Source organism: Scardinius erythrophthalmus (assembly GCF_964197995.2).
Source record: "Scardinius erythrophthalmus genome assembly, chromosome: 8".
Classification (NCBI taxonomy): domain Eukaryota; kingdom Metazoa; phylum Chordata; class Actinopteri; order Cypriniformes; family Leuciscidae; genus Scardinius; species Scardinius erythrophthalmus.
The window spans coordinates 11,506,559-11,528,659 of record NC_138228.1 but is presented as its reverse complement, the minus strand read 5'-3'; the positions used below and the strand labels follow the sequence as shown (position 1 = coordinate 11,528,659).

At 37.0% G+C, this 22,101-nt stretch overlaps 2 protein-coding genes across 2 annotated transcripts; both read left to right on the top strand.

Moving 5' to 3' along the window:
- The first annotated feature begins 1,100 nt into the window (after positions 1–1,100).
- Positions 1,101–10,182, top strand: calb2a (calbindin 2a). The gene is made up of 11 exons (XM_081373324.1): positions 1,101–1,485; positions 4,311–4,387; positions 5,189–5,278; positions 5,541–5,621; positions 6,302–6,358; positions 7,145–7,222; positions 7,787–7,842; positions 7,923–7,962; positions 8,056–8,109; positions 9,392–9,463; positions 9,555–10,182. The coding sequence occupies exons 1-11, from the start codon at positions 1,389–1,391 to the stop codon at positions 9,669–9,671; spliced, it is 819 nt and encodes a 272-aa protein (XP_081229450.1). The 5' UTR covers positions 1,101–1,388; the 3' UTR covers positions 9,672–10,182.
- A 2,839-nt stretch (positions 10,183–13,021) lies between these two features.
- On the top strand, positions 13,022–21,126 carry got2a (glutamic-oxaloacetic transaminase 2a, mitochondrial). The gene is made up of 10 exons (XM_081373295.1): positions 13,022–13,227; positions 15,510–15,666; positions 15,891–16,019; positions 16,114–16,173; positions 16,591–16,752; positions 16,951–17,055; positions 17,264–17,414; positions 19,025–19,190; positions 19,276–19,426; positions 19,525–21,126. The coding sequence occupies exons 1-10, from the start codon at positions 13,145–13,147 to the stop codon at positions 19,645–19,647; spliced, it is 1,287 nt and encodes a 428-aa protein (XP_081229421.1). The 5' UTR covers positions 13,022–13,144; the 3' UTR covers positions 19,648–21,126.
- Positions 21,127–22,101: the final 975 nt, after the last annotated feature.

The window sequence follows — 22,101 nt, the reverse complement described above, 5'->3', positions numbered from 1 at the left end:
ACAAAACTCAATGAATATTAACTCACTCTCTCTTACTTCCTTATACAACCTCTGAAGGATCATAGGGCTGGAGCCTATCCCAGTATCAAGAATATTAAAGGAACACTCCACCGTTTTTTGAAATAGGGCTTATTCATCTTCTTTCCTACTTTTAGATAGGTGGGCAAATGCATTTTTGTCTCAGTGCATGCATTGTTTTAGTTTGACAGGGTCGGTGCTAGCTTAGCTTAGCATAATGAATGGAATCCTTTGTTGCCAGCTAGCATGTCCTGAGTAAAAGTAATATATAAAAAAAAAAAAACTAATTCTTGTGGCCTGCGTATTCACAATGAGTACAAATAGCGATGTAGATTAACACTAGTCGATTTCCTAGGCAGATATTGACTTATATATTAAGGACTATATTAGGGGGAAGCACAGGCGAAGCACTGCTACTTGGGCGTGATATCTCTGCGCCCAAGTAGCAGTGCTTCGCCTGTGCTTCCCCCAAATATAGTCCCAAGTCAATATCTGCATAGGAAATCGCCTAGTGTTAATCTGCATCGCTATTTGTACTCATTGTGAATACGCAGGCCACAAGAAGTAATTAGGTGGGTTTTTTTATTTTTTATATTACTTTTACTCAGGACATGCTAGCTGGCAACAAAGGATTCCATTCATTATGCTAAGCTAAGCTAGCGCCGACCCTGTCAAACTAAAACAATGCATGCACTGAGACAAAAATGCATTTGCCCACCTATCTAAATGTAGGAAAGAAGATGAATAAGCCCTATTTCAAAAAACGGTGGAGTGTTCCTTTAACAAAACAAAACAAAAAACAGTAACTGACATAAATATGTGATTAACTATACAAACTAAACACACACACACATCCCATTACACACATGAATACAATTATAAATATATAAAAAAAAAATAATAATAATAATAATATATATATATATATATATATATATTAGAGTCAGGCTTAATGAGTCATTCCCTCATTTAGACAAATATCAGCCAACCACATAGCCTAGCTAGCCTACAGGCTATAATCAATAAAAAAAGATTCAGCTGGGGAAGTTTACATAAATATCAGGCATATACATTACGTAAGCGGAGCAGAACGTTTAATAGCATTCAGTAATTCTGGTCCATCTACATGTATGTTTCTGTGAACGCATCTGTAGAGCTGAGCATCTTCAGCACGTGCTTGAGTGCTGAGCCATGGAACAGTGATGCTGGATCTACTGCGCCACCCACATGAGCGCCAAAGAACTGCAAGCACTCAGCGCATTTAAAACCCCCTGCAAAGCACTGGGGGAGTTACAGTGCGAATTGGACTCTGAGTGAGTAAAAGTTCGCTCGGGATATTCTTGCGGACAGTAGGACAGATATACGAAAACATGGCAAACAAAGCAGGACAGCAGCCTCCCTACCTTCACTTGGCAGAGCTGACCGCATCACAGTTCCTGGATATCTGGAAACATTTTGATGCAGACGGTGAGTACAGATGCGCCGTTTATTCCGCGGATTATGATTCTAAAAAAAGAACTAATTATGTCATAAGTGAAATTTTATCATTAAAAAAGCAGAAAAAAGGTTTGACGCTAACAATAAACACTTGTAAGTTAAACACTTTATTGGGTTCAATATCTCTGTGTGAATATTAAAGAATTTGGCAGTTTTTACGTGCGAAAAACAATTGATCAGAGAAAGGAACTTAATTAACAACATTCGAACATTTATGACCCAATGTCATTGTAATCAGATGGTGCATAGATTGTAGACTATGGCGTGAAACAAACTTAGAAAATACTAAAATGGCCAAAAAAAGTAATTTCCGAAATTGTACGAAACACGATATTGTTTCTATACACTATATAGGCTACACAATCAATCATATTAGCCTATTTTATGAACTCCATCCTGTCACAGATACGTATTTTTTGTTGATGTTGCTTGATAATCATTAGTGCACTGACTCTTCTTGGTACAAATCGAGAGTAGACTTCTACCACTGCTATGATCTAATAAGCCGTGGACAAAATCAATGAAAACCTATAGGCCTACAACTTAAAAAAAATAATAATAATTGTTTATTAATTTATTAGTGCACCTAGCCTATCACGTTTCCTTTAGGCTATAAGGGGCTCTTAATAGTACTGTGTCCCATTGATAAAGATACAGTGAAATTATTTTTTTCTGCTTCACCGGAGCTGTATTTCAAAATGTAGTGATCTGCCCACCTCGACATCATTTTTGTGCATCATGCCTGCGCTGATTGGGTTTGAGAAAGTTCACTTTCTCCAACACGGTGTATTCCCAAGTTTATTTGAACGCATCCTGGGCAGCTCTCTTTGCACATTGTTGGGATGATGGGCGTGTGTGTTCAAGGTCCTCATCACCCAGGACATCTTGTGAAGATCACTTACAGGAACCGCATTATTCTGGGAGAGTTTTCTTACATCCTGCAATACCGAAAGCTGAAAATATCTCATTGACTAATTATTTATGTATTAGGATCATACTCGTATTCGTGGAGCAGATGTTATCGTTATTGGCAACTTGGTTAGTGTTTCTTTCCTGTTCGTTTTGTATAGCCTAAATGAAATACAGAAAAGAAAAGAAAAAATAGATAGGGTAAATAACGTAGCCTGCTATGAAGAACCTACTTATCTCTTATATGAAATATTAAATGAAAGATTCCTCATATCCCCGTTTTCAATTACAACGTTTCAAGTGTTTAAGTGCTTCAAGAGAGTTGGTGCTCGTGCTTAGCATGATTCCATTAAAAAGAAGGTAGGTAGACAATCTGTAAAGTTTATGAGGGATGGCTTATGATATGTTTATTTAAAATGTTAGCAATTATAAATGTAACTGCTACAAAATTGTTTTTAAAGAAGACTCGGTCATTCACATCATCATAGAATAACTTCTAGAAGATATTGAGAAGCATCTGGAATTATTTTCCATTAAAGATGCTTTACCACTCATTCAAGCTGGTTTGATGGAAATTCCTTCCATTTTAGTATCAGTAAAGTTCATAGCTGCAACACAATTGAACTGGTTCAGCAAGTGACATGTTTTGTTATGTCATAATCCAAAATGGCTACTCCAACACATCAGTTCTATATCCAAGATGGCTGGTCATGCCGGGAAAATGATGGTAATAGCATAGGCAGAGCCAACAGGTATAGAATTCAAATATGGTAGAAATGAATAGCCAATATGTATGCTTGGGCCATATTGGATATAAGCATGATGGAATCAACAATCTGTACACATTGACATTCTCAAAGACCATTAGTTCAAGGTGTAAACAAAAATTCAATTCATTGTAAAGAGAATGAATGGTTGTCATATCTCTGAAAATGTCAGAGCAATCATATCAGCACCAGATGGCAACATAGCAGTCAATCCCAACATACTCAGCAGGATTAATGCATGTATAAACTATTCATTATTATGTATTGCACCCAACAATTTAGTAGATTAATTATTCTGCATAGATCTTTGTCTACAATCAATGTATGTAGTGTTCAGTCAGTGTTCATTCAACACAATAGACAGATCAATTGCTGACACACTAGTAAGAGTCTTCAGCTCATAGTATTTTCACAGCCATGCAGTGATGGTACTTCACATTTATTATAAATAACAGAAAGAGATATTTCCCATGAGTCATGTGTCCAGCTGTCTAGAAATGCCACTATAATCCACAGGCAAATTCATCAAAATAGTAGTTCACACTAAGACATTTCAAACATAGGACAATACGTATGTACACTGCAGTTCTCGCTTCACACAAGTTACAGTCACTTTGGTGATGTATTAGGCCATAGAGAAAAAAATCCCATTTCAAACGGGTACACGCGCATATTTCCTTTGCATGAAGGGCCAATTTCCTGGCATGGGAAATTACCCCCAGATGGTAATATTGCATTTATTTGTGGGGGTAATTTAAAATTTCAGCATATTCTCTGAAGCATCAAGAAGAATCTCCTTTTCGTCTTTTCAAATAAATGGCTTTAAAAGGCTCATACCGTAAGGCCCCCAATTAGAGGAAAAATGGGAAAGAGAGAGCCTTCAAAGCTTTAACTGGGAGACTAGCCATCAAAAGTTTTTAATTAAGAACTGTGTTACTTGGATTGGGTGCCAGCCAACAAACCAATCTAGAGTTAACCAGCTTCAAAGCAGCCATCTAGGCAATCTCATTACTTAGCATTTCGACTGAGAGACAGTAGTTATCTAGTCATATAATGACAAACATCATTATAGATGAAGGCATCTCAGTAAGTACTGAACCAGACTTCCTTATATTGCAGGAAATGGCTACATTGAGGATAAGGAGCTTGAAAACTTCTTTAGTCAGCTGGAGATTGCACGGAGAGGGGCTGGTGTGGTAAGTATACGGACAAGTGAAGAAGCATTAACATCTCATTATAAAGCACTGTGTCTTTCAAACTAAACTGCGGAATTCTCAAAGTAATGAGGGAACTTAGGAAAACCCAAACTAGCCTTTAACTGATATGTTTGGTCTTGGTGGGAAATATCTGCTGCTGTTATTGCTGCTTCTGCAGAGCAAGTATGGGACTTGCTATTGCCAAATCATACACTACTTGCTGCTTTCAGCAAGGAAGACATGCTGCTGCTGTATAATATATGTATAATGTTCATTATTCTTGCAATTCTATCTCTTTAGATGAGATATACTATAAACACTAAGACGCTAGATGAGACACCAAGACCCATTTCCTTTTACCCTAAAACACAATGCAATGCGTAATTCAAAATATGGGGAAAACACCTTTCAATTCTGTTTGTACAGAATAATCAATATGGAAAATTCCTTCATATTAACAGAGTACATAGGGCCCTATTTATACAGACTTTGCTTAGTGTGAACTGTGTGCAAATCAAATATATAAAGACCCCAGATGACTAGGCAGATGGCATCCAGGAAAGAGAGGACAGGAGATTTTATCTTTATCCCTGTATGTTCAACAATAAAACAGGGGGAGCCTCATAAAGTTAGTAATTCTATTATCTGCCTCACAGGTGGCAAGGAAGATGGCAGAGAACAATGTACACCATTTCTAAAGTGCTAGCTTTGTCTTAACCTGAGAAGCACAAACTGATTAAAGCTTTTCCAATAAGCAAAGAATGAGAAGAAGATTCATCTTGTTGTGCTGTCTTCATACAGGACCCCTCAAATGCAGCCTTTAAAGAGAAGATGACAGAGTTCATGCAGAAATTCGACAAGAACAAAGATGGAAGAATTGAGATGTCAGAGGTAGAAGAACACATCACTCACATCACGGTGACTTTGCCATTGACAAGCTTGTAAATATCCGGCACCCTAAGAGACCGCAATTATCCCATCATCCTTTCTGAGAAGAGGAAACTCTAATGCCACTCATGACTTTAATCAAACCTGTAACTTATTGATAGAGCTGTCCAAAAAGAGCCGGTCTCAAATAGAAAAAAAAAAGGTTTTCATTTATTTACACTCCCTTGTTGTACGGGTGTCTAATCCAATCTATACTTTTCATCAGCTTGCTCAGATCTTGCCCACAGAAGAGAACTTCCTTCTCTGCTTTAGACAGTTTGTGGGATCCAGCGCTGAATTCATGGCAGTAAGTGATGATGCTACTTTTTCATTTTATAGATCCATGGTCATTTACATACATACATATATACATATACATATATATATAGACAGTATAAAACACAAATTTCCTCTTGGGAACCAAATTTTTTCCCTATACTTATTCATTACAATGCGTTGCCAAATACTACATTTCGGATGGTTTGATCATCAGAAAGTGACTGCCTCAATGATGTATTATGTCAAGTTGAAGAGAGAATGAACTAAGGAGAAAGGGAAGCTTTTTAATCATCCAGTGTGGTAGGCAAGCCTTTTAAAAGGATAGAATGAGTAAGTACAAACTTCTATTTTCAGATGCATGTATTATAGATGTGCTGCTGTAATTCTCCGTAGACCTGTAGAGGGAGGCATCTATCTTTGATAAGAGTCTGTGATGGAAACAAGGCCAGCTGCTAGATTAAAAAATTCATTAAATGGCATTTCTTGCTCCTCGCTCTAACAATGCACAGCTGCTTCGAACAGAAATGAAAAAACTATTTTAATTAATGTACTGTAAGAATAATTCGCCTATTATTTCACCACTTCCGCATTTACATGCACTCCTATCCCTCTGATTTGTCAAACCTAAGATATATTGCACATATAATTATAAGCTGTACTGATGATGGTACAGTTAAAGTATCTTTTTTTATGTTTGTCTATATACAGGCCTGGCGGAAATATGACACAGACCGCAGCGGTTTCATTGAGGCTAATGAACTTAAGGTAAGATATCTATTACTTTTCCTGCTGTGGCCTTCACAACAATCATGAAAAGAGTTTCCACAGCCACTAATGTGACGAGGCAGATGGAAACTATGCAAATTGGATTTGGTGGCTGGCATCCGAAGAGAGTATACAAATCACTACATTTGTAAACAAAGCAAATGAAGCAATGATCACTGAGGAGATGATGACCTCAAAAAAAATGATAGCAGATGTCATGCTTAAGGGTGTTCACAAATCAGAGCAGGAGGGGGTTTGTAAGATAATAAACTCTAAGAAGAAAAGGTTGTATATAGAACCGAATATAAAGGTATACAGTATATATATATATGGGATCTGTCATTTGTTTCATATATAGAATCTTTTAGGGGTTCCCAACATAGGATCACGTCATGGATTTATTTTTAATTAATTCATTTAGTTTTAATTCACTTTTAATTAATTAATCAATTTTATGCTTGCAAACATAGATTATCAGTAGAAAATAATTAAATAACCCGTTGAACATTAAAGTATAATGCGATCATTTAAGACATTTCTCCTTATTTTTGACATAAATTGTTCTTTATAATTGAGTCAGGAACACAAGGTGTCTATATTGAACCTCACTGAACATTTTTGTAGTAGATGGGATAGCATGTATATGTATATATATAAAATATAATTTTGTAAATCAGCTGACAAAAGAGGTTTTGAAATCCTAGCATTTTCTTTTAACAGGTTTTTAAACTCTTAATTTAAATCGTCAAAATGTATATAAAATCATCATAATCTTTTTTCCAACAGGGCTTCCTCTCTGACCTGCTTAAAAAGGCAAACAGACACTATGACGACCAGAAATTGCAGGAATACACACAAACAATAGTAAGTTGTTGTCTCTGTGGTGGATTAGTCATTATCTTATCCTCCTAGTGTCTCCTAGTTACCCCATAACAAACATTAGACAAAAAACTTTAAAGTTTTATTTTACCTTTAAATCCTGGAGCCATTTGCCACCATGCTTGAGTGACTTGTACATGCACTGACCCCACGGGTTGTGTCTGCACTCCAGCTGTGCTAACATATGCCCACATCTTAAGGCCAGAGACATAAACCTGAATTAATCCAAGGCATGCCAGCTGGATATCTGAGAGCCTTAGTTGTCCTCTACCCACTTTGAAAAATAAAATAAGTTTAGAAATGTTGTGCAGTAATAGGACATATTGATTTTATAGAGAAATTTGAAGCAAGTTCAGGGGCCAGTTGCATAAACATAATGTGTCTTAAGAAGAAGTACGAACAACTAACAGTTAGTTACGTTTAACTGAAAAGTTTATGAACAGTCTTGAAGAGAAAAATTTGATGACTAACTTATAAGACTAGTATTAGCAGTTTATGCAACCAGGATACTGTGTAAACATTTAAACTGCGGCATTCTCTCCTTTTTAGCTCAAGATGTTCGATCTAAATGGCGATGGGAAACTGGGTCTGTCTGAAATGGCGAGGTGAGAGAAAAAAGAAAAGAAAATCACATTCATATTGTAAGACACATCAACCCAATAATCATTTTTCTGTTTATGTCAAGGCTTCTGCCGGTTCAGGAGAATTTCTTGTTGAAGTTTCAGGTGAGAGCACAGTCATACATGAAGTTTTTAGCTTGGTTTTAGTTTGAAATGTAATATATTTAGTTACTGAACAATGTTTTTATTGCTGAACAGGGCGTCAAGCTGACTGCTGAGCAGTTCAACGCCATCTTTACATTCTATGATAAGGTGATGTATATGATATTGTGTAGATTTATATGCACTGCTGTTGTAGTGTTGCTGGAAATCTGATCTCACCCTCCTTTGTGAGCGCCTTCTGAATGCAAAACAGTGTCCCCATCACCTGTGCAGGAAAATGAGCAGAAGCACCTGCGCCTGTTTTTTTTTTCTTCCAGCTTGGTGGTATCATCATTTGGAAAGGGATTTAAAATGCAAAATCAGAAGCACATTTACAACAGTTTAAGTGCCAACCACAAGTAATTACAGAAATCCCAATGAAAATTGCTGCAAGATGAAAATTGCTATTTAATGCTGTGCTACCACAAGTTCATCATTAGTCTTTCTCCAGTTAACTTACACAGACCAAACTTATGCCTTAGGAAGGCAAGATTATCTCATCATTGTTCTATGTAATCAATATCTTTGAGCAAATAGAGACCATTAGACAACAGCACCCGCTCACAGGCTTGCTATGAGGACCAACCTTCAGTTATACATGAAATGTAATCCACATGAACACAATGTGTATCAAATGTTAGCATTTAAGTGTAGAATTAATGTAGAATTAGTCTCCTTCCCGCAGTCAAAATGCCTTTCTGTTGTTATGAAAAATATTGAGAGCGAGACATCACATGCCAGGCCATCTAAGCACTATTATGGCTTGCAGTCATAAAATAAGAATTGAAACAGACAGGCGTTTGGAAAAAATAGCATTTCTAACAGGGATTAAGTCACTCGAAAGCCATCATTAAGCCAATATGGCTCTGTTCAAATGAACAGACTCTTGGATTATTTCACCAAAACATTTACTTACCCTGATGTCCCTCCAAATCCATATTACTTTCTTCTATTGGACACCAAAGCTGGCTCTTTTCCATGCTAAAACAATAAATGGTGACCGAAACTTTCAAGCATCAAAAAGGACGCAAAAGCACTTATCATTAGTGGTCTATACATCTGTATTCCACTGCCATTCGATCTAAATCTAAGAGTAGTGCTTGATTCATGAATGAATGAATAGTTCTTTTGAGTCAGATCTTTTCAGTGAATGAGTTCATCTATTTCACACAACTGTTCTGAATGATTCGTCCACAAATTTGAATGATCCGACTCTCAAGTTCTCACTCACACAGTGATTCGGCCGCTACAGTTCAATTTCAATGCGTTCCGCACACAAAGGTATTTTATGTCTCCTGGAATTTTAAAGTCTAGAAAAGAAAAATCAGTACAAGAACATTCAAAAGGTTTTGTAAATTATGAATTTCATGGGTGTTGTTTTCTTGCTTTCAAGGATGGAAATGGCTATATTGACGAGCAGGAGCTGGAGGCTCTCCTGAAGGACCTCTACGAGAAGAACCACAAGGTGAGATAAGAAGGCTAAGAAATAGTATAGCACTTCACAATGACAAATAACAAAAGCAATCTTACAGTACTGTGCTTGTGTTTAACCTCAGGAGGTGGACACCAAGAGCCTGACTGGTTATAAGCAAAGCATCATGGCACTGTCAGACGGGGGAAAGCTTTACCGCACAGAGCTGGAGATTGTCCTTTGCCGGGAGCCCATGGTGTAAATCGAGGCTTCCTGACCTTCATCTCAGCTCTGTTCCAGCTGCCTGAATACTGTAACCGTGTGCATGTGCCGGGCACCCCCGTCCCCCTCCCATCCCCCTCTCGAAATGAGTTCTGAACGAGTGTGCACAGAAAAGCACAAAGTCTGTCCTCTCCCCTTCTTTCCTTTCCCAATCCCTTCCCACAACCCCGATCGCCACTGCTTTCCTTCGCCTACAAACTGCAGCTACTATGATGCCCTCTGCTCAATTTTTAAACTATATATTTAAAGAAGAATCTTTCTGAAAGAGTAGCAGACTGATGGTATAATATGATAAGATATTTATTTGGAGTGCTTGGCTTTAAATTCTTCTTCTGGTTTCTTCCTTTCCGTTTGGTTTCCTCTTCGGTTTGTTTTTGTCCTCATTTCATCTTATTCCTGCCCAATTATGTTTGGGTTTGTGGTGTGTGTTTTTTTTTGGCTGATACTGTTTAAGGATGTAACTGAGAGCATTAATAAAAGTAATGTGATATAAATTTGATGTTTTGTCTTTATTTGTTTTTTGCTAATCCGGATGTTTGAGAATTTATTAAAATATATTTATTTTACAGAACAGAACATATTTAACTCTTTGAAATTGTCCTTTGTTACACGTAACGTCTCATCCATACAGTCAGTTCCGTGACATGCTGGATGGAGACATCACATTTCTAGAAAACATCTTTCCCAATTGTGTCCAGATGCATTTAAACCACTTTAAATAATTGATCTGCTAGACTTTCCTCTTACATAGCAGAGTTTGTAGAAATTCCTATCAATTAATCATCAGAACATGAATAATTCATCCAAATGCAGTTTTGGTTTTATAAATGGGGATTCTCTACACTGCTTGCATTGACTGATAACATTGCTCCAACGTACACTGATGATTTATTTAACTAAATCTTATCTTACAAAATCTAACCTATATTTTATTTCACATTCTATATATTCTAAGAATTTAGAATATTTACTGTTTAAAGTAAAAATAAATACTGATAATTAATTGACTATGTTAACTATTTTTTTAAACATTTCTGCAGACTTAAAAAAAAAAGCAATTAGACTCTATTTAACAGTTTCACAATGCTGACTTTTTTTCTTAGCAAGTGTTCAAGTGATACCAGTGAGAATTTAGTGAACTGTAAAGGAAAATAATATGAGACGGTTCCTCAGCTCCAAAAATGTTGCTTTTAAATATAGAAAAAGCTTTGCCCTTCCCATTTTTCCTATTGAATACAATTACCAGAAAGCATTCATACTCTGGTATTATGTCTATATTGTAATTGCTAGATTAATGAATTAATAAATGAAGAGAATCCTGTTCTTTTATTGATGATGTTTAAATATAGCTACTGTGAATTTAATGGGGAATTGAGAGTGGATGGCTAAATTCACCTCTTCTCTATAGCCTTTCTACACTACAAAATGGGAAAGAGGCTATGTTCTTAAAAAAAAAAAGTTGTTACCTAAAGGTAATCAATGCAATGCTAATTGAAATTTGGAGGCCTTAGATGCCTTTTAATTAGGCATCTAAATACTTTTTAAGACTTGATGAAGCTGATCTAGGTATAAAGAACATCTAATGGCGTCCAACAACAATTCAAAACAGTGTTGGATTAAATTAAAATGTGCATAGTTCATAAAATTTTAGATACTGCTGCAATCATTGCAATCAACAACAGATCTCATTCTTCTGACATGTACTGTATGTGTTTGGCAGATGCTTTTCCTACCAATGTTATTTTCATTAAAGTGAACAAATCACATTAACAGCATGTAACCAAGACACGCATCTGAGAAAACACCATACACAGGCTTGGAATCCACTTTCTAGGCTATGCTTCAAACATTAATAGCTCACAGCAACTACAAATACGCTAAACTTCTAAGACGAAGATGTAACAGCCTCAGCTTATCTTCCCCGGATCTCCTGCAAGGCATACAAGGATGTTACCACTAAAGCACCAATGCTCTCTGCCACTCAGCATATGCTAATATAATTATAAAGGCCTTTAATGTCCTTCAGGCTCATTGCGAGTCTCATAAGTCTCCTAGAAAATTGAAAGCATAAAAGGGAAAAAGGGGATGGTAGCTAAGATCAAGAAAGGACAAGCAAAAATGAGTTTAAATGGATGATGAATGGTCATGATGCTAGGATGGAGGCTTTACTCATGCACTAAATGCTGAAAATATGCCAAGCATGTCTGGCAGTCATTGTAACGTTAATTTGTGATGTCATACATGTCAGTATTCACAGCATTTGAAAGTAAACTGCAGAACTCAACGTCTGTAAGCAGAGAGTAGCAGTATAGAGACATCAGCCTTTGAGAGAGAGGTGAGCCTTTCACTGGTAATAGCACTTTAAATAGTGAGGGGTTCAACAGTTCTGCAACGTGTGGAGCAACAATGACTCCAAGTGGCCACTTATTATAATTGCACTAGTATGTCAATATGCATACTGCTTCACTCTGATGCAAGTGTTGGACCTATGAAGGTAAAAGAGTAGCAAAACTCGAGAGCACGTTGATGTGAATTTGAGAACTTGTACAATACTCGTACTTATTCGCGAAATTTGAAATTGCAGTGAGATTTGAGAAGTTGCAAGTGCCTAATTGAGGTTGTAGGCTAGCCTACTGCGAATGTGAATGTAAGATTAAATGCAAATATTTCAAGTTTGTGTCTGTCATTATATTTATGTGAATGGCATTTTACGCATTTGTGACTACTTGTCTGCGGCTTCAAATTCAGAATACAGGTTTGTGACTATCTGCGAGTGCAAATTTCAACATTCAACTTCAGATTTTTATTTGACATGTTTTCACATTGGAGCTGTGAGTGTAGCCTAAATGTTCACATACAAATACTAATATTTATTATACAAGTTCTCAAGTTCACATCTACGTGCTCTCGAGTTTTGCTTAACTTCATGTGGACCTCTCAAGTCGCTTGTAATTTGTCTGGAAAGACTGAACCATTGTTTGGACATGGACATGGAATTTGATACAGTAGGCTAGCCTTAGCCTACACAGGCAATAATTATACACTGTAAAATGTTTTTGTTTTTTTTAAGTTATTGGAGTATGTTTATACAAGGAAATACTATTTTAGACATTTTACTTCAAAATGGCACGTTTCATTTAATGCGACGTTACTTGTCATTTCTTTGTAATTATTTGTGAAATTTACTAGCAATTTCTGAGGGAAAAGTGTTCCAAATTAAACCCTACAACATTTTTTTTTTCAGTGTACAGAAAAAAAACCCAGTTAAACCAGTTACTCTTAGCTGGCTAGTCTTCGAGTCCCATTTACTGTACTACCTCTTGTCTCCAGCAGCAATGCAATGCAATGTCCTTGGAGGCGCTATAATCAACACATGCAGAGCACACAAGTTCAAGTAACGTTAACCCAGCCAGTGTGCGTTAGTCTTCCTCCAAGTCATCTGTGCTTCCAGCAATGGCCCTGTTGCAATCCAGCAAGATTTTGGCTAATGTCGGGGCTCAGGCCCCTGTTTTAGCAGTCTTACAGCTCCGTGCAAGGTAATTTGAGGCTTTATTTTTCTTGTGCAAACACTCTGTTGACAAGTTAGCTTGTGCTAGCGAGTTAGCGCCGCGGACTGACTAGAGCAGCACCACTGAAAGTTACTCTACTGTAACACATGAGACTTTAACCTTGAATGCCTCATTCATTCATTCATTCATTCATTGTGCTCATAATTCAACATAGTTATTAATGCTTTTGATGTTTACCGAGTTTTTTTTATCTTTCAACATGAAATTTTAATTTCATATATGACGACTGTCAATGTCAGAAGTTATAATATAATATCACTAATAGGGCTTTGACAAGCGATCAGAGTTAATGAGATCAACACAAGCGAGATTTTTCAAGTTAAGTGTTCATAATGACATTACATTAGTGATATATCAGGTTCAGCCAGGCCTAGCTTGCTACTGTCTGACAAAAGATTATATTTTCTGTCTATTTAATGGCATTATCATGATTGAGATGAAAAAACAGCCTCCCTATAAAAACTTATTTTCTGTTACTGCTGTTGCATTGCACATTTTTTTTACTAAATATTTTTTAGTAAAAATTTTTTATCTACTTGTGTTTTATATTCGCTCTAACTTTATTATTTATTTATTAATGTATCTGCTAGGAGGGCACTTACATTTTTTAGGAACATAATTCATACATTTTTATTTATGAATATTTTTTATCTGCATACTTATTTATTTTTATATATCTTTTTATTTTTATTTACTTGCCTATTCATTTTTCTTTATAACTTTTTTGTTATTTGTCTGTCAGCTTTGGGTTTACTTAATTATATGCTATATAAATTATCTGTGACTTGAGTTGGAACATAAAAGGAACATGTAATGCCTTTACGCCTACTTCCTCAGATTGGGCCAATCACTACAGTCTGCGCTAAGTCAGAGACAGGAATGCTTCCACATAAAACCCCATATGTCCTGTAAACATTACATTATTGTCATTAATTAATGTTCTACACTTAGGGTTTTGCTTGTTATTGAGGATAAAAATTAGCAGTATGTCTTAAATTCAAAAGCTGAGAGTACAGCAACAGTGCACATAGTATGGTTTTTATTGTAGTTCTAGTTGCTGATTGGTACAAATGACTGACATTCAGAGCTGGGTTGAAAAGGGCAGTATGTGAGTGTGACACATGATTGGTTCTGATGCAGAGGGTGGGGTGTTGTTCACATCTCTTCATTGGATTACCACACTTTATGTGGGTGGGGTTTAGATTGGAATTATACTCCCATTTTACACGGGTAATTACAGAGATGGCCTACTGTTTGTCTTGGCAAGCTAGCAGAATCTTTATTTAGAATGACATGGCCATTCTGAACCTGTGTGCCAAGCATCCATCAGAACAAATACAGCCATGCAATGTGCTTAAACTTGGTCTCAATTTTAAAACTAGACTTGATCAGGTGGTCTACACAAGATGTCGTATAGGTCACACAAGTTTGACCCATGTTTTTTTTACTTAAAGGTGAAGACCCAACAATATGTATGTTTTGTAGGATTCCTTTAACTGTCAAACATATTAGATTGTCCTGGACTTAACACAAGTAGAATGCTTTTTTATGAAGTTATTTCAGTTAAGGACATTTTTAATGAGATTATACCTGAAAAGGTTTTGGATTTTTTATCATATGTTAACTTAAAAAAATATATATTGTATACTATGACTTGCTGGTTATCTTTGTTCTGTTTTTATTGTATTTATATGATATTTTAGTTTTTGTAATTGAATTTTTGCCATGAAGATAGCTCTGATTGCTGACATGGCATTAAATAAAAAAGATGATGATGATGATGATGCTTAAACTTGGAGTTTAAAATTCCTCTACTGTTCACGTTCAGACATGAAGTCTCATTAGTGGAGTTTAGCAGTCTAGCTCAAGCTGTTATTGAATTCCTTCCAGTTTAGCAAGAACTAAAACTCTGTAATGATAATCAGCTTATGATAAACTTATCCATCTTGGAGAATTTTTAATGAGACGTTCAAAGAATGAGTAGCCTAGATTTTGTATATGCAAAAAGAGAAGGTGGTCTGTATTAAATTATGAGGGATGTCTGAATTTCAGTCTTCTGCACTGCTCTAAATTCTTTGGGGTTCACACAGCTATAACAGTGTTTGGCCTTCCTTCCAAAAGTATTTAAAAATTAAACAATTTAACTATTAACATAAATTTTCCTATGACAACACACAGTCATAACAATTTGTCTGGAGCAGCGTACTTGCACTCAATAGTTAACCTAAAAGTATTATTTTTTTTCACAGCTCATGGTGGACTGAGGTACAGATGGGACCCCCTGATCCCATCTTGGGTGTCACGGAGGCGTTCAAACGTGACACCAACCCCAAAAAGATGAACCTCGGAGTAGGAGCTTATAGAGACGATCAGGGCAAGCCGTTTGTCCTTAACTGTGTCCGAAAGGTTTGTCATAACGTAACAATTGGCATACGATATGATTATGCAAGGATCTTGTTAGATTTCCCTGAATCACCCTGGCCTCTTTTATCTTCTAAAATGCTTTTTGTTATATAGCTGACATACTTTTGAAACAGCAATTGTCCATAATATCCACTTCCATTCAGCCAAATAAAGTTTTAATATTCTAATCCCTGCTCAAAACAAATGACAGAATTTGGTATTGTCAGGCTGAGGCCCAGATTGCTGCTAAGAAGTTGGATAAAGAGTACCTTCCTATTGGAGGGTTGGCAGACTTTTCAAAGGCCTGCGCTCAGCTGGCTCTTGGACCTGATAATGAGGTCTTAAAGAGCGGAAGAGTAAGTACTTTAAAGCAATGCTTTTTAAAAGGAAGTATTTTGCTTATTAAATTATTAGATGTGATTATTAATTCCCAGTTCTTTTTGCACGCAGAGCATCACTGTCCAGACGATCTCAGGAACCGGATCTCTACGTATTGGTGCTAACTTTTTGGTATGTAGTTAAACATAGTGGTTTGTAAGGATTTCATAATATATTTGTTTTGTTTTATATGTGGCTGTCATAGAGCACAACAGAAGTGACCCATCCTATTCCTTCGTATGTTTAGAAACCTTTAGAAACCAATACTAAGTATGATTTAAAAATAATATTTTATTTACTTGCCAAATTTTACACTACCATTCAAAAGTCTGGGGTCGGGAACAGACTTGTAGCTAATAGTTTTTCATTCTTTCATATATTTTTGTGTTTTTTTAAATTTGAGTTTGTAATGCGATGTTAGGCCTGATTGTTTTTGTTAACTAAGGCTACTAAAAAAGTGGGTTGTCACTGTTGACTATTTTGATTTCTGGTTATTGGTTGTAAAGGTAGTTCAAATAACAAGTACTCACATGACTTCTTCTTGGCTAGTCACGATTCCATAACGTTTCCCGGGACGTGTACCTGCCTAAACCCTCCTGGGGAAACCACACCCCTATCTTCAGAGATGCGGGCATGCAGCTAAATGCTTACACCTACTATGACCCTAAAACCATTGGCTTTGACCTTAAAGGAGCCTTGGATGATATTTCAGTAAGAAAAATGTTTTATATCTTGTACTTTATTGGGAATAAGCATTGTACATTTGTTGCATTTTAGCTCTCTTCTTTTCTTTTGATCCACCTTTTAAGTAGGAAGAGGGAATCATTTTATTTTGAAATTCTGGATAATGTAATATGTGAAGTATTTGTCTTTCAGATTTATGCATGTATTTATTTATTTCTCTTTCAGAAAATCCCTGAGAAGAGTGTTATTGTTCTGCATGCGTGCGCTCATAATCCCACAGGAGTGGACCCAAAGCCTGAGCAGTGGAAAGAGTTGGCTGCTCTGATCAAGGTAACTGGTTTTGGCGTTAAATTAAAGTCCAAAAGCAAGCGGACTGCAAGACTCAGAAAAGCTACTTATTGAAGTGACAGAAACATATAGTTGGAATGAAATCCTTATCTTTGTTTGACCATTTGGATCGATAAAAGAATGACTGTCCTCAGTCTCAAATGAATGACTGTTTCAGTGATAATAAGATTCTTCACTCTCATTTCAACAGAAAAGAAATCTCCTGGTGTTCTTTGACATGGCTTACCAGGGATTTGCCAGTGGCGATATCGATCGTGATGCTTGGGCTGTGCGTTATTTCATTGAGCAGGGGCACAACATTCTTCTGTCCCAGTCTTTTGCAAAGAACATGGGCCTGTATGGTGAGCATCAAACATATTGTTAAAACAAATCCTTGCTAATTACACTTATATAAAAGTTAATAATTCCCTAATTCAAAAGTCTCTTCTCACCAAGGCTGCATTTGTTTGATCAAAAATACAATAAAAACAGTAATAATGTGTAATAGTATCACAATTTAAAATAACTTTTTCTGTTATATTTCATATATTTTAAAATGTAATTTATTCCTGTGATGGCAAAGCTGAATTTCCAGCATCATTACTCCAGTCTTCAGTGTCACATGATCCTTCAGAAATCATTCTAATATGCTGCTCAAGAAATATTATTATTATTATTATTATCAATGATAAAAACAGCTGTGCTGCTTAATATTTTTGTGGAAACTGTTCAAACCAGGGGTCCCAACCCCCGGGCCGCGGACCGGTACCGGTCCGTGGGACATTTGGTACCGGGCTGCACAGAAAGAATAAATAACTTACCGTATTTTCCGGAGTATAAGTCGCATCGGTCAAAAAATGCGCCATGAAGAAGAAAAAACATATATAGGCCTGGCCTAAGTCGCACTGGACTATAAGTCGCATTTATTTAGAAATTTATTTCACAAAAAAACAAAACAATGTTACAGACGGGACAGTTCTCCGTAACGGACGTGAGCGCTCTGAAAGCGGCACTAAAAGACTGCTTTAAAACTTTCACAGAGACCTCGAACAGAAAGCACAACAGAAAGTTTGTTTTGTATTAATTGTATCTTAATTTTAATCAATGTTTCATCAACCAATTGTCTGGATTTAATAAATAAGAAGTAAATATATTAGAAAATAGATAATCACGACACGGAGGCGCCGGCGCGTGAACTGGAGCTGGTCTCATAAATTAACCGAAACTCAGCGTATAAGGTACTTGCCTCACAGACCTGAGACATACATAGAAAGCTTGAAATGTCTTCTTTTAAACAGAACAATTCAAAACGAAAGAAAACAGACTGCTCTCTGCTTATGTAATCCGTATGAAATGTGCATTTCTCTCTGGCGCGTTCACTACTGCGAAGATCGCGAGTCAGCATCGCTTCATCTTTCCAGCCGACACTGACATAGAAAAAACTGGTTTATTAGTAAACAATTCAAATGTCTCCTGCTATATTTTACATATTCATAATCATTAATTTATTGGCAGCGCCACCATTAAAGCACACCTTAAAGGCCAGTCCGTGAAAATATTGTCTGATATTAAACTGGTCCGTGGCGCAAAAAAGGTTGGGGACCGCTGGTTTAAACGAATGAGAGAATGTTAGAAAAAACAGCATGTATTTGAAATAGAAATCTTTTGTACCATTATAAATGCCTTTCCTGTCACTTTTGATCAATTTAATGCATCCTTGCTGAAAAAAAAGTATTAATTTCTTATAAATGGTAATGTAAGTGTAATCTCACTTGTTTTTAACTTGTTCATTTTTGAACAAGTGAAAATTCTCCCACTATAGTAAGAGAAAATACACTGTACAGATATATTATTGAGTCAATTTATCATTCAAGGATTCAAGGATTTTTGTTATGTTTGGAAAATTAGACAAAATACTTGTGGAGAATTATTTCGATTTTAAAGTTAATACTCTGTACCTTTGCGTCTTCAGGTGAGCGTGTAGGGGGCTTCACGGTGGTGTGTAAGGATGCTGAAGAGGCGAAGCGTGTGGAATCCCAGCTGAAAATTCTCATCCGACCCATCTACTCCAACCCACCCATGAATGGAGCTCGCATCGCCTCCACTATCCTCAACACACCCGAACTCTACAAAGAATGGTGAGTCCAGAGATTAGTCGCCGTCATGAACAAAGCCAATGAGAACTGAGCTCTACAGACTGTGGCTCGACTGTTTTTCTGCTAGGCTCGAGGAGGTGAAAGGCATGGCCAGCCGTATCATTAGGATGAGAGAGATGCTTGTTTCAAACCTTAAGAAGGAGGGCTCCACTCACAACTGGCAGCATGTCACTGACCAGATCGGAATGTTCTGCTTCACGGGACTCAAAGCGGAGCAGGCAAGTCAAGAGAAAGTGCATTCTGGGTATCTCTGATAAGGCCTCAGCCTTTTCTCATTGGCTTTTCTCTGCTTGTCTTCTTTGTGGCTCTTTGTCAGGTGGAGCGTCTGATTAAAGAATTCTCTATATACATGACAAAAGATGGCCGGATCTCCGTGGCTGGTGTGACGTCTGCAAACGTGGAATATCTAGCACACTCCATCCACGCTGTCACCAAGTGAAGCTGGCAGCAGACAGAGAGCAAGCAAAAAGTAATTTAGTTGATATAAAGTCCTCTGCTGCCTGTCTTTTAGAACAAGACATGAAATATGACTAATGTAGACTTCTAGTTCACTTAATTTGGAATTATAAATGTAAAAGGTAGTTCACCCAAAAATGAAAATTCTGTCATCAATCACTCACCCTCATGTTGTTCCAAACCCATAAGACCTTTGTTCATCTTTGGAACACAAATGAATCTGTTTGTCATATAAAGTGAATGTGTCTCATATGGAGATGACCATATGGATTATGATTATGATCTCTTTATGAACTTTTCGAAGCATGGTAGTTGCGTAGCTGTCAACGGAGGGACAGAAATCTCTCAGATTTAATTAAAATCGTCTTCATTTGTGTTCCGAAGATGAACGAAAGTCTTACGGGTTTAGAATGACATGAGGGTGAGTTTTAATTTTTGGGTGAACTATCCCTATAATTCATGACTATGAATGTGAGCCCCTGAATAAATAAAATAACAAAAACAAGCTTTAAAGGATATCGTTTATCAGTGCTGATACAGGAAATCATGATAAGAATGTTTTTATGGTCCAAAATATGCTGATATATCAATTAACAACATGTTTATTAAAGTTAGAGAAATAACTGAAAGGAGTAAACAAGATTTCATGTTTGGACATTAATTGTAAAATCTTTTTAGGACTGTAAGTCTTTATCGTGGCATTTACTCTTATCAAACTGATGATCTAGCATTAAAAGTCTTCTTGAGCTGTTACTTGTTCTGCTTAGACACGTTTGTGACGATAATGCACTTATTCTATACCGAGGTATTGTAACCTGCAATGTCAGCGTCTACTAGTGAAGAAAGATTGCCCATAGTGTTTGCACTACACGTGTTCTTGCGTAATTTATTATAAATTTATCTTGCTATTCTGTGTAATTGTCACCAATATCGCACATAAAATAATAATTTCATAAATCATTAGGAATTCACACATCCTAGCTGGCCATTAAACTGGATCTGATTTGTCAAAAAATGTGTTTGTGCATCTGTGGGCAAAATCGGATTAATCGATCCATTTTATAATAAAAACCAACTTTAAAACATATATTGTAACTGATGTTTCAGTGGTTAATCGATGCTTTAAGAAAAGCTTTGCTTGTTTAATCCTGTGTATGGCTGATGATTATGTAAACATGCAGTTTGTAAGGATAATTCTGTTTTGAAAAACGGTTAAAATATATATATATTTGTATAACTGATTATTGAGTTGCTAAAGTAAATTAAGCGGTTTATGAAATGTCCAAAGTTCTTTATCGAAAATGAAATGTCACGAGTGATACTGTATGAACAATCAAATTAATAAAAGTGAGCTCAACGAAAACTCACGTGGTTTGATTTTTTTTTTTTTTAGTGATGCTTGTTCAAAACATTTTGTGGGTCATATGATCGTATTTTATAATAAAGCTACTTTAAATAAGTCAATAGATGTGTCCCAATGTGAAGGCTGCATCCTCTGAAGGCCATATTTGAAGGCCGATTGCGTCACAGCAGCACGACGAAGGATGTCCCAATTCAAACAGTAGCACCTCACTGCAGTACACGAGATCCAGGGGGGCGGAGTTGGATCCAGATCTAAGGGGTGGAGATTGGTAGGTTTAGGGGTGGGTTTAGGGATCAGGGGGTGGAGATGGGTAGGTTTAGGGGTGGGTTTAGGGATCAGGGGGTGGAGATGGGTAGGTTTAGGGGTGGGTTTAGGGATCAGGGGGTGGAGATGGGTAGGTTTAGGGATCAGGGGGTGGAGATGGGTAGGTTTAGGTATATGTAAGGTGGGAGGAATTGGATCTGGATCCAACTCCCCCTGGATTTCATGTTCTGCAGTGAGGACCATCTCCAATTCAAAGGCTGCACACTTGGGCTGCGTTCCAGTCCATTTTTAGAAACGCGCTTGCGAACTTCCCTAACTTCGCCATTTTGAAGTGCGTTCCACTTCATGAAGTGGACGAGGGAAGTTTATATGGACAGACCCTCGCTCCCTCGATTTTGACAGAGGGAGCGAGTTTACTTCATATGTACACTTGACTTCAGGCACCTATATGTCCCACAATGCAGTACGATCCCCACAGATAATAGGCTTGTTTGAGATGAGCAAAATCTGCGCAGAATCGATCATCGTTGATCAGCACGAGATGCATGCTGGTTAGAAATGTGTCCGAGTGCGGTCCGCCTTGCTCTGATGTCATGCTGACGTATGTCAAAAATCTCTCGCGAGCGCAAGGCACACCTGTCGGATTCTGCAGTCGAGCGCAGTTGCTCTCCACCGACTGCGCTGATCAAAAGCATGATGGGAAACGACTTGCTGACGACACTGCTTAATGCTCATTGGTTTAAACAACCGTGATGTATTGTTCTCTTTTAAAATGTTTGATTTTAAAACTCTGATATCATGTTTTATGTA

What these genes read in the sequence shown, in the direction of transcription:
- calb2a (XM_081373324.1), top strand. Translation starts at nt 1,389, where the DNA reads ATGGCAAACAAAGCAGGACAGCAGCCTCCCTACCTTCACTTGGCAGAG. An exon ending in GAAGAATTGAGATGTCAGAG is followed by an intron (nt 5,279 to 5,540) that starts GTAGAAGAACAC and finishes ACTTTTCATCAG; the next exon opens with CTTGCTCAGATCTTGCCCAC. An exon ending in GGTCTGTCTGAAATGGCGAG is followed by an intron (nt 7,843 to 7,922) that starts GTGAGAGAAAAA and finishes GTTTATGTCAAG; the next exon opens with GCTTCTGCCGGTTCAGGAGA.
- got2a (XM_081373295.1), top strand. Translation starts at nt 13,145, where the DNA reads ATGGCCCTGTTGCAATCCAGCAAGATTTTGGCTAATGTCGGGGCTCAG. An exon ending in GTCTTACAGCTCCGTGCAAG is followed by an intron (nt 13,228 to 15,509) that starts GTAATTTGAGGC and finishes TTTTTTTCACAG; the next exon opens with CTCATGGTGGACTGAGGTAC. An exon ending in CCCGAACTCTACAAAGAATG is followed by an intron (nt 19,191 to 19,275) that starts GTGAGTCCAGAG and finishes TTTTTCTGCTAG; the next exon opens with GCTCGAGGAGGTGAAAGGCA.